General features: G+C 45.7%; 2 protein-coding genes across 7 annotated transcripts in view; one reads left to right on the top strand and one right to left on the bottom strand.

Moving 5' to 3' along the window:
* The first annotated feature begins 3,132 nt into the window (after window positions 1-3,132).
* F2RL3 (F2R like thrombin or trypsin receptor 3) lies at window positions 3,133-5,572 on the top strand. Its single transcript, XM_054805744.1, has 2 exons — window positions 3,133-3,254; window positions 3,904-5,572. The coding sequence occupies exons 1-2, from the start codon at window positions 3,164-3,166 to the stop codon at window positions 4,977-4,979; spliced, it is 1,167 nt and encodes a 388-aa protein (XP_054661719.1). The 5' UTR covers window positions 3,133-3,163; the 3' UTR covers window positions 4,980-5,572.
* Window positions 5,573-6,053: 481 nt separating this feature from the next.
* The window catches only part of CPAMD8 (C3 and PZP like alpha-2-macroglobulin domain containing 8), a 56,839-nt gene continuing 48,490 nt past the window's right edge, over window positions 6,054-14,402 (bottom strand). For 2 of the 6 annotated variants that reach the window (XM_054805737.1, XM_054805738.1), the window contains exons 42-43: window positions 10,298-10,466; window positions 6,055-9,987 (exon numbers count right to left, since the gene is read on the bottom strand). In XM_054805737.1, coding sequence (XP_054661712.1) covers window position 9,987; window positions 10,298-10,466 — 170 coding nt within the window. In that variant the 3' untranslated portion in view covers window positions 6,055-9,986. Of the gene's footprint in view, window positions 9,988-10,297; window positions 10,467-11,739; window positions 12,143-14,402 lie in introns of those variants that run through there. The other 4 variants (XR_008574301.1, XM_054805739.1, XM_054805741.1 and 1 more) reach the window with 4 other exon arrangements.

Here is a 14,402-nt window from a genome sequence, read left to right as displayed (position 1 = left end):
ACAGAATCATCTGAGCCCCAGTGTTGAAAAGAGATGATGTCTGTATCAGGCAAGGTAGCCCAGTGTCACGATCTTGCTGAGAAAGGATCAGGACTAGTCCTGAAGCTAGTCCAGAACATCTAGTGAGTTGTAGTGATACTAACAAGCTTCTAATACTCCTGAAAAAACGGCTTCCTCTGGACTTCCTGCACTCTGAAGTGAAAACTGCGAACAAGCAGAAGAGTAGTTCTAAAAAAAAACCCCTGTCTCCCCTGAAGTATTACACCAGCATAAGGCTTACAAGTGGTGAGGAGAATGCGAGCACAAAAGGTGGGGCACAACCAAGGGAAAAGGGATCCCAAGGGTGGGATCCCAGCGGAACAGGAGAATTGTGGAACAAGTGGAAGAGACGAGAGGCAGGGAGGGAGATTCCCTGGAGCTGTGGAGAGTCTCAGGGTGATGCTGAGAGACCTGACAAAGTGAGAGGAAGGGGAGCTGGTGTGATGGCAAAGTCAGGGAAGAGTGCCCAAGGCACAAAGGCCTCTTCTATGTGCCAGAACCTGCAAAGACAAATCTGGGTGTGTGTGGGGGTGTGTGTGTGTGTAATCCTGCGTCCAAGGACCATCACTTCTGTTTCAATAGTCAGTGGAAGTTTTCTGTGGTGCTGAGAGGGCTCAGATGCTTGTGGACCCAGTGGCTGGGAAAGGCAGGGCCAGCATTGCATTCATGGAAAATGTGAGGTTGTGCTGACACTCATGGAAATGCTTCATGCTGCTGGCGCTAAGGCAGAGCTGCTGCCTCCGCAGTCAGCTGTCTTGTGTCTGCATCGCAAATGCACGTTCAGCCTGGGGCAGGTATTAAGATTTCACTAGGCTCTAAGATTTCTGTCCTTACACCTGCTGGCTTGCAGCTGAAGAACTCTCCAGAGCTGCTGGAACAGAGCAGAAATAGCAAGCCCCGTTGTTTGCCTATGACAGTTTGCTCTTCCAAGCCTGAAAGATGCATGGGACAGGCCAGGTGGTGTTTGTACCCTCCCTCTGAGCTATACAAGCCCTAGCCTGTTTTCCAGCATTACATCATCTTCTGGATTTGGAGCCATGGAATAAAAGAGTGCCTTCTCCCAGCAGATGAGCTATTGCACAATGAATTACTTTAAAACCAAATTGTTACCCCACAGGGCAGGGATCACACAAAGAGATGTTAACAAGCTGTGACAAACCTCTGGCATCAGAATTTTCAAGCAAGCTGTTCTGCATCTGAAGCAGTCACTAAAGATCACACAGCATCTGAAAAATGAAGGATACAGCAATGAGTAACCTCTCTCTGCTCCGCTCCAGAGACCTGGCCATAGGAAGCAGGGCTGCAATTTGCACACTATCTGAACCTGATTATGTCTAATTTTTCTGCATACAGAGCATGGAAGGGATCCTGGTTGAGGCATGGAAAATATGTGGCCACATGAGTCATTCTGTAATGGTTCATAAATCCTGAGAGAATCACAAAAGCAAAACATCTAACATTGCATCTTCCCTTGTCCTTGCCAGTGGAACTCCACCTCTCGACACGCTCGGCACAAGGATGTGGGAATATGGTGAAAGCAAAGGAAATAGGATCATTTTCTCCTTGGAATAGAAGAATCTGATCAAATAGCAGCCAGGCTCAGATTTGCAACCTTCACAGAAGAGACCATTCATAAGCCGAGGAGAAAGAAAAGAACTGCTTCTCGGGTTGCCAAACCAAATTTTACAGTTCCTACTGCCTGGACTCCAGCTTCTGCCTTTACTCCCTTGCAGAGCCAGGCAGGGGACTGGAGAGCAAAAGCCTAAAATCCAGCAACCTCTCAAGCCATGACCTCCTGCCCCACTGGCAGACCCACTTGATGACCACGGGGAAGTGGTCACGCTGGGGCTCTTACACAAGCAATGGGAGAGGATTTGGGACTTGCCCAGCAAGGCAGAGCATGGAAGGGCCTTAGGCTCTCCAGGAGTTGGGGGGGGGGTGGGGGGAGCCAAGCAGCAAAGGGTCTTAGAGGTTCAGGTAATATCTGCCATTATGTGAGTTGTCCTTTCCGTACAACCAGCAGGTACGTGGCAGCAGCCTGCTGCTGCTCCAAGCTATTAGCTCAGAGTGCTCAGCCCTCTTGGGGATTTACTGGGTGGAAACTGCACATCTCTGAAAAAACTTTTCTTCGACAAGAGTGACTGAAGTTCACCATTATCTACCCAACAGCAGAGACTTCCTGCCCAGCCTTGTCAGGCCCCTTTCCTGCTGGATGGAGCTGCTCTCCCTCTTCCCGCTAGTTTATCAGCAGAAGCACAGTGTCTCCGTCAAGCCGTGAGACTTCACCACGTATCGTTTGTGTGTTATGGCACTCCAGGCTGGCGCTAGTGCTGAGTGCTTCAAACGCAAATAGCTCAAACCCGCAGGACTTTCAGTCAACCTCTGCAGTGAGATCCAAGGAGGAAGGTGCAGGAGCTTTGTCCTCTGTTTAGCTGGGAAGCAGGAGCAGAAATAAAGAAACAAGAGAACTCTGAAAGGCCCAGCCGGATCTGGAGACTGCAAGGCAGACACTAAAACTCCTTAACTGCCCCAACAAGAGGCTGCAAGAGCCCTGAGTAACCCCTGGGATGAGGGGAGGTTTCTCTGGATTGCTTCCTTTACATTTCTGTGAGCGGATGGTATCTTCTCAATCTGCACTACCAGAAAGCATTTTGAACCAGGGTGTGGGGAAAGACCTCGACTCTCACAAAGAGCCACTTGGGTCTCTCTTGGGTGGAAGGATGTTTGACAAAGGAGGTCAGAAGTTCAGTTTACACTCTAACCAAATTCAGACTGCACCAAATCTGACCACTTTTGTTATTTCCAGGAATATTCTGGAGCAGGAAGGAGGCCCAAATGAGGCACTCAAGCCATTGTCTAGCTCTGATGATGAAGTACAGCCCAGCTATAGTGTGGATCTGGATACACATGCCCCTCCCAGTCCAGTGTCTGACGCTGGAGCTAAGCCTCTGCACACTTATGCATGTCGTGACAGGCCCCCTGCCCCCCCCAATCCTTCACGGGATGAGCCTGGTGCTTCCGTGAGTTAAGGACTAACAGAAGGAAATGTGTAAGCAGGGTCACCAACACTGCCTTTCCCACACAGCTCGGAGCACAGTGGTGCACTGTTGGGTCCTGCACCACAATGGAGACCCTCAGGAGGGGATGGCTGTCACCCAGGCTTGTGCTGTGCTGTGCCTTTTGGGGACTCTGCCTGGCCTCTCCAGACTACGATGGTGAGTATGTATCTTTGGGTGAAAAATTGCTGCTTCTTAAAGTACTGGATACTTGGTACCTTTATAAGATCCCTGAAAACTCAGTTTTTAAAGCTATCACACAGGAGCACATTCTGATTGAGCTTCGTGCATGCTCTAGCTGAAGCAGGATGCGATAGAAGGTGATATGGAAGAGAATGAAACTGGGGTGGAAGAAATTAGAAAGAAAAATTAGAGAAGTAAAACCGAGAGCACTTGAAACCAAAATCTTTATCTAAAAGCTTGACTCTCACAGCCATGACTTCACCCTGGAGTGGCCCCAGATGTTAGGATTCTTTTGAGAGCTGGGCAGAGGAATTGCTCTCTGGTTTCCCAGGCCTGCCGATAGTTGTACAACACAGCAATCGTTTGTGAGCTGTAGGAAACCACACAACAGAAGAATCGTGTACATTTTCAGTAAGGTTGCTGATGGTTACCCCTGCTCACCTAATTCTGTTAGCCAGCTCTTCCTGCTCATCACACAACGGCATTTTACAGACTACTCCCACTTCTAGGAAACTCAACATAAAACGCAAAACCCTTTGGGGTAAGCGTTATGTATGGAGTCTGCTCTGCAAAGTACAGGGGTAACTGCTCAAACAGCAAGTAACAGGCTGCCTTTATCTGACAGATTACTCTCAGAACAGCACCAACGAGCAGGTAACGACACCAGAGATCACACCGTGTCCCCGAGCCATTCCTGGGGAAAAGGCAATGATAAACAACATCACGTACCTGTTGATACACCAGGCCACACGCTCTCAGCTGGGCAGCGTGGTCACAGTGCGGATCATCCCTTGCCTCTACACCCTTGTGTTCCTGGTGGGGCTGCCTTCCAACGGGTTGGCCCTGTGGGTCCTGGCCACCAGGGCTGAGAAGCTGACCTCCACTGTCTTTCTGATGAACTTGGCTGCAGCAGATCTGCTGCTCGTGTTGGTGCTGCCTTTCAAGATTTTCTACTATTTCCTGGGGAACAACTGGCCCTTTGGGGAAGGCCTGTGCCGGCTCACCACAGCTTTCTTCTACGGGAACATGTACTGCTCAGTGCTGCTGCTCACGTGCATCAGCGTTGACCGGTATCTGGCTGTGGTACATCCTTTCTTTTCACGTTCCTTCCGCACCCCTGCCTTTGCTGCCTGCACCTGTGCTGCCATCTGGCTCTGTGCTGCCGTCCTCACCCTGCCCCTGACTCTGCAGCAGCAGTCGTATCCCCTGTACGGAGCAGACATCACTCTCTGCCACGATGTTCTCCCCAGGCACGAGGATGACGGGTATTACTTCTACTACTTCATCTGCCTGATCGCCTCTGCTTTCCTTGCTCCTCTGGTAGTGATGCTGTTCAGCTACTGCTCAGTATTGCGAACCCTCCTGGACAGTGGGAAGCGGTACTCCTACTCTATGAAGCTCACAGCTCTTGTGCTATTCACACTTGTGGCCCTCTATACACCCAGCAACGTTCTCCTCCTTGTTCATTACTCCAGCTATAACTCCAAGCTGTATGGCAACCTGTATATCACATACATGGTGAGCCTGGCCGTCAGTACCTTTAACAGCTGTGCTGATCCCTTTGTCTACTACTACGTTTCTGAAGACTTCAGGGATAAGGTGAGAAGGAGATTCTTCAGTCACAGAAAACAAAACACCACGTCCCTAAAAACCTCCAAGGAAACACTCCCTCAAAAAAGTTCCAAAGATTCACTGGTGTAAGCCTCCACGCCAGCTCCCTGCTCCCAAGGTTCACAATATACATTGGGACTCGATGAAGACAACGCTGGGATCCCCCAAGTCTGTATAGCTAAAACTGAGTAAACGTGGACCACGGCATTCCTCGAGAGGTGTGGAGCCCAGGCAAGATGTGGAGTGCTGAACATGCGTAGATCTGTTACTGGGACACTGCATGCAACTTCTCACCTGGTCATACATTGCCAGGGATGCTCTTCCCAACACCCCTAGGTCTAGTTTTGCTAACGCATCTTGCAGAGTGATTGCTATTTGTGTTCTATTGCTTTTTTTGCTACTGACTTGCTTGCTGTCCTTGAATGCACATTCCCTTCACCTAAAACTGGAAAAGAACAAGCCCTTGCAACACCAAGTTTCTAAACATTTCAAAAGTAGTAGGAGGTATCTATGTGAAAGGTACTCTCCTGAACTAAAATACTCTGTCAAGAAAATGTAAAGCACTGGCTTTTCTAACAAATACATTCGTGGCTTGATTTCTAAGCAACACCATAGTAATGTCAGCCCAGTGGCGGTAACAAGTGTAACCATCCCATTCACTAATCCCTATTTTTGCATATGACCCTGGGCATCCATAATTTCTTTGGGGCAAAGATTGTATTAGTGGATTTTTTTTTTTTAATTATTCTGTCTTTTGAAGGGAAATATGAAACAAGGAATTGAGAAAACCCTTGCTCTAGAACTCTATGCTTACTTTGTATGCATCGCACACAGTCAAGAGCTGTCTCTTATGAAACAGGTGACCAAGCTTGTTGCTTCTTGGAACTTGTTGCAAATTTGACAACACGCAGCCAGCTCCTCTCTCAGCCACAACTAAGGCATAGCCCGGTAAGCAGCAAGGTAGAAAATGAGCGACAAACCTCCTTAGAGTTCCTGAATTCTTTAATTTTACTGGTAGAGATGTGACTTCTGTCCTCACCACAACCTATGGTCAAACAACCTTACAGCCTATAATGTGAATAAGGAGAGGCAGACAAGATTGTCTTAAAATCAGTTTTTAATAAAATATTTATCAGAATCTAAAACAAACCCTTTTCTGGATTCAGACGTGCTAAGATTTGTGTGAACAAACCAAAAATGCTCATAGAACGGTTTGCATGTACATGTACATGTATGTGTGGGGGTGAAATGCGGGTGAAAAACTAGAGCTTACCTCCTACAGGCACAGTACTGCACGTGCCAGCTACTGACTGTGGGAGACCTGGAGTAGGCAGGGCTATGGCTGCTCAGGCAGAAATAGCAAGTACTAAAAAAAAAAAAAAACAAACCAAAAAACAAAAACCCCAAACCTCAAAACCCAAAGTGAGCTGAGGTTTTCTAAATAGATGATCTATTCACAACAATGAAAACCAGGTTATTGTGCATTAAATGTCAATAGTTGATGTCAGCAAAGCAAGTGCTTTTGTTTCAATGACGTTCTTCGAACAAGCCGAACCTTCTTCTGGTATTTGTTTTCTACTGAGGCTGATTAAGGAGGAGGGAAAGAGGCAAGACCGAAACACTTGGACAAGAAAGAACAAGGGAACTACTGCTTTAAAATAAATACCATGGTAATGATTACTCTGCATAATGTACAAATATATAAATATTAATTTCATTGAAAGTATTGCAAGCAAAAAAACCACTGATAACTAGCACTGCTGCAGCTATTCAGTAATGTAACTTGATGTAAGTAGGAATCTCTGTATCTTACAAACCCACCGGCACTCTTCTTTTGCAGTGAGGGACCATCAGAGAAAGGAAAGGAGAAGCATCTTTCTGACAGAGGGAGGCAAACATCTTTAAGCCAAAAAAGAATTCGAAGTCCAAAGCTGCAGCAGGTCTGCTGTCCTTGCTGGCTTTCCCACCACCCAGTTGGTCTCTTCCTTGGTGGGGAAAAAAAATAATAAAAAAATAAAAAAATCAATCCCTTCTCCAAACTATGACTGGCTGGTCTTCAAAAAGTTGGAGCCTGGGTTTTCAGTGCTGAGGTGTCCTTGTGTTCTCCAGGAATGGATTATGACTGGTAAGTTTCAGAATCAGCACTGGGCCAAAGCCTTTGGATAACACTGAGTCCGAGAAGGCTCTGCTGTGTCCAGTGGTTCTCATGGACCTAGTCCTAAAGAGTTTCTGTATTCCAAGTAGGATTTTGTAGAATGGAGGAAAAAACAATCTAGGAAAATTTTTTTCCTAGATAATAAATTACAAGAAACATGAACCAACAAATCTGGGACAGGGGAACGCTATAGACAGAGAGACCAACAGCAGTGGTGGTGAAGAGGGCAGAGACCTCCTCCTTTACTCCTGCGATAGGGGAGAAAAGGCAACCACAATTGTGTAATTGCAGGTTCCTTTATTCAATTCCTTAAATAAAATTACTTGGTTTTAACTACAGAAAGGAGCTAGTTTGGTGCAGCAAGACTGGGGGGGAGGCAGAAGCCGCTAAGAGCAGAGGTACTGATTTCCCTGAAAGTGCCAAAGCTGTGAAGAAGCACTCAAGGTGATGTCAGGCTCCAGAAACCCTGGCACATTACCTCACACGCACTGTCCTGTTCTGTTTAGGGACGCTAAGGCTGCTCTGCCTTTGCCTTCTGAGGGTCCAGGTGTCTCTGGCTTTTCTTCTGGTTGTCACACAGAAGCAAGACTCCTCTGCCTCAAACAGGCAAGTGCACTAGCACCAGAGACCCCCACAGAACAAGGCTGTGATTGATGGGCTGGCACCACCAGGAGAAATTATTTAGCTGGCAGCAATGGGGAGATGTCTGCATCTTGAATTAGTACATTACATGTACCAGAGCTTGAGGAAAGTCAGGTTTAATACTTTGCTGAAACTCCCTACCTTCATCTCTTTGTCCCCAGTGGTGATGCTGTCTGACTGCCCAAGGATCTATGAGAGGACCAAGCAATGTAAAATGACTTCAAATATTTATCCAGAAGTATACAATGGATGAGACAAGGAAACTGAAGCCAGAAAGGGACAGAGGACAGGAGGCTGAAGAATCCAGAACATGGGTCCCATCTTCTGTGGGAAGCTAGTCAGACATTATCAGGGGGACTAAACGTCTCATTGTCCCAGACTCAAAGCATTAAACAGCTGAGGCTGGAACCAGCAAACAGCAGGATTTGTATTGTGCAGCTTTGATATTTAGAAAAGAAAAAAAAACAAAACACAACCCTCTTGCTACAGCTCACACTAGGTCTGTTATTTACCCAGGGGATAAATATTGACTCAGTCCCATGTGTGTACACAATAGCCAGTGTCTGCCAGGCCAGTTGCTTACAGGAGATGGAATTTAGTTTAAAGGCATTTATTTACCTGCCAGGCAGGAATGCAGCCGCCAGTGCTTCCGCTGTGCTGTGCGGACACAGTGAGGACGTGGTCTGTTCATGCACGTTGAAGAGACATGGCAAAAACCTCTGCTGAGAAGCAGTGGGTACAGATGGGCAGGAGCCATGTTGAGATCCTGGAGGAGAGCTCAGAGCAGGCACGAAGGAAGGCTTGGAAACTTGCCCACAAAGCAGTTCTGAAATTTCTGGGAACTTCAAGACCCAGACCTTCATCATGTCAACTACATTCTGCAAATATCTGGCCCCAGACAAAAAGGACTAGAAACTACTTATGTCCAGCTTCTGGGATACCTCCTGTTTTTTCCCCCATGTGGACATTTTTCTGGAATAAAATTGCCTTTATTCTGGAATGGAATGTCTATACTGGGATGTATTCCTGTCATGGTTCCTGTGTAAACAAGCCCTAAAAATGAATGGAGCTGGGATTTTTCCTGTTTCTGTTCCGCAATAAACACCCTCAGAAGGAGTTTCCACCCCATTCTGGGTCCTGGTAACAATAGAAGTGGGAAGATGAAACTATTAACACTATTTTGCAACAGGCAATTGCATGTAACTCCTCCAAAGAGAACAATGGTGCTCCAGGCAGGAAGGGAAACCAAAAAATCTTGGCTCCTGCACTTTTGGAAACACAAAGCTTTTGTTTTTAGCTTTACCACATTGCTTGGAGCAGGTCAGTCTAAGGGAGTCCAGCCTCTGTGACACCAGTGATTTACACTGGCCAGCAGACCCAAGGCTGATGCACAGATTACCATACCCAGAACAACTGCTCTATGGGGACCCCTGTGGGAGCAGAATAAAAGCAATAGGTGAAGTCAGGCAAGCATTTCAAAGGACTGTGCCTTGGGTCAGCTTTATTTTCATGCCAGGGTTACAAGGAGGAAAGGGACTGAGAAGGCTGCACGCAGCCCTTATCAGCACATAGTGCAACATGAAGAGGGCTCCCCCACCTAGTCCTTGTCACTGCTATGGCTGGCAAACTCCCCACCTGAAGCCTGCAGTCACCTGGTGGACAAGTCAAGCCTTACAGCCCTGACAGTGGATTTCAGTTTTCTCTTGTAGAACATACCTCCCAACAACATCCCTGAACGTGGAGCCACTAGGGAAGTTTTTCTTTTGTGGGACATCGGTGTGGGTGCAGTAGGCTTATGGACTACGGAAGATGATTAGTCTCTTGTTAGGTCATAATTAGGAAAACACACTGATTTTTATTACTATAATTTGAGAGAAAACTTCTCAGCCATCTTTCCTCAAACAGCAGTTCAGCTAAGCACAAGGCCTGGACTTAGCTTCTAAATGTAGCTAGGAAATGGCATTTGCAGTATCCTGACAGTAGAGAAAACACTTTGAAATGGTCTATAGGTTTGAATTCCAGTCCCTATTTTTCTCACCTAGAGGGCACAGCATATTGGTCTCCCATCCTTGGAAGTACTCCAAAGAGGATGCACAAAAGGCAGGAAAACTGACAGAAAAATAATGCTGAGTGTCCCCCTTAGCGCTCCAGATCCCCCCCATGGGGCAGCAAAGCCTACAGTTCTGAGTGCATCAGGAAGTAGTCATCATTCGGTTTCTGTTCTGCAGCAGGTCATCTGTAGGAATAAACTCATACAGGAGTTGATTCTGAGCCTCTTCTGTTTATTTAAATTATATATTTCTGTTGAAGAGAGAACATAATGAAGAAAAGTCACTTTCTCATTATATGTCTTTGAGAAACATCACTGGGGCTGGGCAGAGAAAAGCTTAAAAGATCACTTTTCATTCTGCTAGAGATGGAGACATTCAGGTCACAAAGACTTTTATATGTTGCCCTAGCAAGATCTTGTTCCTGGTGATTCCTTGCTACAGAGGTTAGCAGGTCAGTTGTAAGAATACCCCTTTTGAGGAATTAAATACATTTGACCCAAAACATGAGTTAGTACATTATATGTTGGCTCTCAAACCAGATTTATGATTCTCTGGCTCACCATTCTACCGTGGTCACTACTTCCTGAATCTTGTCCACTTCTTTTAACATGCTCACTGTTGTCAGTTCTGCCACAATCTCAAAAACGTCAGCTTCCGACACATAGGGGTCTGGGTCATATTCGTAGGAGTAGTATGACAGATCTGTCTGTAGCGGAGGGCCTTCCTCTGCTGGAAATGAAACCACAGTGTCTCAGGTTGTGCTTTAGCCAAAGAAACTGCATTTCGGCATCACATATTGCACCACTGAGAAGGGGAATGACATAGAGGAAAGGAATTTTAATCAGGGAGGCAAATCAGGGGCCAAATGAGTGGCTTATGTGAGTAAAGCAGGCTACACATGTCAATGGACCTGCGTGTGCATGCTTAGATTCACATGCAAGGAGAAAAGCTGCTGAGTCTGAGACCTGGGCACTGGAAAAAAAAAAAAAGTAAGTAATCATAGGAAAAGAAAAAGAAAAAAGGGCCATGTAATTTGAAAAAAATCTCAAAGTCTCGTTTTAAAGTATCTAATTATCTGAGGTGCTTAAGTTAGGAATCAGTTCACCCTAAAACCTGTATACAGTAAGATAAAAGAGGTATCTTTGGGAATGCCAGATGTCACAGGTGAGTTACTCTGCACCCTGAAAATACATCTCTCTCCTTTGACCAGGTCCGAGCCAAGTACCTCAGTTAAGGAGAGACCGATCCATACGAAGATGTGTAACGTTTGCGCTCTTTGAAGCACCTTTTTATAAACGTTACAAAGCTAGAGGGCAGACTGTGATGGAGCAGTTTACTTGGTGTACATCGTGAAAGAGATCAGCGTAAGCAGCTAGATTTCTTTTCAGCCCACCAAGAACGCAGATTTTGGCACAATAACCAGGAGCCTGCATCAAAGCCATTCGCTTCTCCCTCAGCCTGAACTAGCAATAGCTGAGATACATGTGCTTCAGCACAGTCACATACCACTGAGAAACTGCCATCATTTAAGATATGAACAGACACATCACAGGCAGAAACAGATATTTATCCTCCTTGCATTCACTCTGGTCTATACCAAGACATTGGCAGGTCACTCACATGGTGCATATCCCATGCAAAACAGGCTGTGCCTCTCTGTGCTGGGTGATTGCTCACTGTCCAGAGGGTAAGACCACAAGATAAAACTTCTAGGAATATCAATACGTCCCCATTTTCTAAACTGTTCCTTGAGCCAGCTCAGCTGTCCATCTTTCCTGTTTGCTGTCTGTATACACTGCTCTAATCCAAACCAAAGCAATCACTGAAACATAGCTGTTGTAAAAAGGAAAAGCTCCCCCTCCTCCCCCCCAGCAAAGCTGGCTCTATTTAAGGAGAACACTCTTCAAGGCCTTTGAAAATGTTTGTTCTCTAGAAATAAAATATCTGAAGCCTTTTCCCTGTTGCCTCCCACATCCCTAGGCAAGGGAACACTTGCCTCAAAGCGGAGTCAGTCTCTGTGTTCACTTCTTCTTGGCCTTCTCCACGTGAGAACCTGCCAGATCACGAGCTCGTTCTATGAATGGATGATTGCTGTCCACCAGGGACGGAATTAACATCACAGACCTCACTCTTCCCAGGAATGCAGCATTGGAGTCAAAGCAAAGATGAAAGGCCGACGTTTCCTGTTGCATACAAACCACTCCCCCATCTCCAAATGTTTGTGCCTAAGCCAATGTTTGCTGAATACCAGTGGGGTGAAAGGAAAAATGGCCCGTTGCCAGTTCAATAAATCCTAAAAGAACAGCAGTCCTCTGAATAATGCGCCTGCTACGGAGTGTTTCGAGATGACTCCACCTGGAAGCAGAGTTCACTCTGATGGTCCCATTAGGAGCTAGTGATGGCAACTACATTTTTTAAAAAAAAAATAACATCACCACCAAATAAAAGTATCATAATTCCACCAAGAATTTTCTTCCAGCTACCGGCCCTTCTAACTGCTAGAGCAGAACTGTACAAATAATGTGGCTCCAGCTGTGGGGAGAAGGCTGGGGGGTCAGACAGCACAAAGCTGGGTGGGCTGCCTGCTCAGAGCAGCACAGAGTGCAACACCACCACAACACTGGTACCACTGAGTGCTGCCGCCCCACACTTGGATATTGCTTTTCCATCAAATACACATAGAATCACAACATTTCAGTGATATCAACGTATTGTCTTCCAACATCAACAGCTATACATTTAGCATTTTTGGCAGAGAAGATTTAGGCAATTTCAGAAGAGCGTTAATGATCTATGGAAGCAATCAAAGCACCACTTCATCAGAGAGATGGTATCAGAGCTACTGAGGATCCTTGAGGCTCTGAAATCCACCCATATTTTTGTAGCCTAGCGTGCCAATGATGTTAGGAAAGCCACAGACAGAGAGGCACTCGAGATACTGATACTCCAGTTAGCAATCAAAATCCTGCTTCAGGAGCTTTCAGTCCAAACAAATACGACTGGAACAGGCTGTGAAAACATACTTGGAGGCCTTCAACACTTAGAGGCAGAGGTGGGTCCACGCTACTCATCAGAAACCTGTTCTATCCTTCTGAGTGTCAGTAATTCACCTGTGAGAAAGAACAGCTGAGGAAGGGGATTCAGACATGAGTTGTTTCAGCTGAGTCCTGTCACCCTGCATGCTTCCCTCTCAATCAAGAGAATATGTCTAAAGATGCAAAGAGGATCTACCCATCTGTACAAAAAAAGGCTACAGTTTTAAGATCAATCCTCAGCCATTCTGCCTCACTTGCTGCAAAATCTGCTGCAGACTTTTGAAAGGCATTTTAAAATGCCTTGACAATAGCTAGGTGCTGCAAGCAGCGCTGCATCCTGGTTTCTGAGGACCATATATATACAATTGCCTACCTTCAGTAGCATAACTCAAAAGCTGTTGTTTATTCTAGCAAACTCACTGGCCTATATGGAACCACACTGCATGTCTGTGTTTGCCAGAGTGAGCCCAAACCCATTATGAAGTTCCCCACTGTTTGCTGGAAGGAAGCTGGCTCTCATTGTTTCCATTGCTGGGGTAACATAGACAAGAGCTAACAATGAAAGCATCAATCAAACCAAGCTGAGCCTGCACAAGTCATATGGCAAGTACAGAAGGATTTCAGACAACATAAACACCACGCGGTTCTCCAAGAAAGTGGTATTTCCTTGAGATTAACACACTGAGGCAGTTGCACCAACCTGCCCTAAGCTCGATTTGGCTCCTGGAGCTTTGCATCCTTTTAGGAAATCACAGATTTGAACATGGATCATCAGAACTTTCACTAGAAACCCAGAGCACCTGAGCCGACTTAAACCAATCACATGCTTCAATGCTAACAAACCAGGGAGTCCAAATGAGACCCGTGTATAAGGAGGGATTCATTCACTTGTTAAACTTTGATTCATGCACCGTGTGGTTGACCTGAGAGGAGCCCAGAGGATTAATGAAAATCACATGCTGGGCACTTTTCCTGATGCAGGATTTAGTCAGTTTTATTTCTGAATGCTCACTCTGCCATGGCTGCTCAGACAGCTCAGTTCAGAAGAGGATCTGCCTTCCAGGAAACTCTCAACTTGAACACTCACAGATCCTAGAACAAAGCCAGCTCTAAATGCTTGTGCTTTCGCAAACATATCCTTGTGGCATACAGGTTTGTTAATCTAACATCTGTATAAAAATGCCACACACAAAAATAATCAGAATTTCCAATTTTGCTCTTATTGATAGCTTACTGAGCCAACACTGCTTTTGTCTGTTTAGAACAGAAACCAGATGGGGTTTTTTTTCTTAGATACTTTAATGCAGATTATTTCAGAAACACTGTTCTGAAAATTTTGGGATTGTGGACTACTGTCAAGTTCCACAATTTTTTTTCCCAGGTAACCATATTTTTTACTATCAAATTTTTATTTTAAAATAATGTAATTGCAGTCCCATTTTGTAGACCAGCAGCAAAACACTTAGTATGGCCTTGCATACCAGCAGTGCCCTACAGAGCAGTTCGGGAATGCTGCTTTAAAGGCTTCAGATTGCAAAGAGTTTCCATGCTGAGCACATAGCATTTGCACAGAATAAAAAACAACAAGCATTCATCTTAGTTATTCTACCAGACAGCAATCATATATATA

This window comes from Grus americana, chromosome 28, assembly GCF_028858705.1.
Source record: "Grus americana isolate bGruAme1 chromosome 28, bGruAme1.mat, whole genome shotgun sequence".
Classification (NCBI taxonomy): domain Eukaryota; kingdom Metazoa; phylum Chordata; class Aves; order Gruiformes; family Gruidae; genus Grus; species Grus americana.
This window is presented reverse-complemented; position numbering and strand designations above follow the sequence as displayed.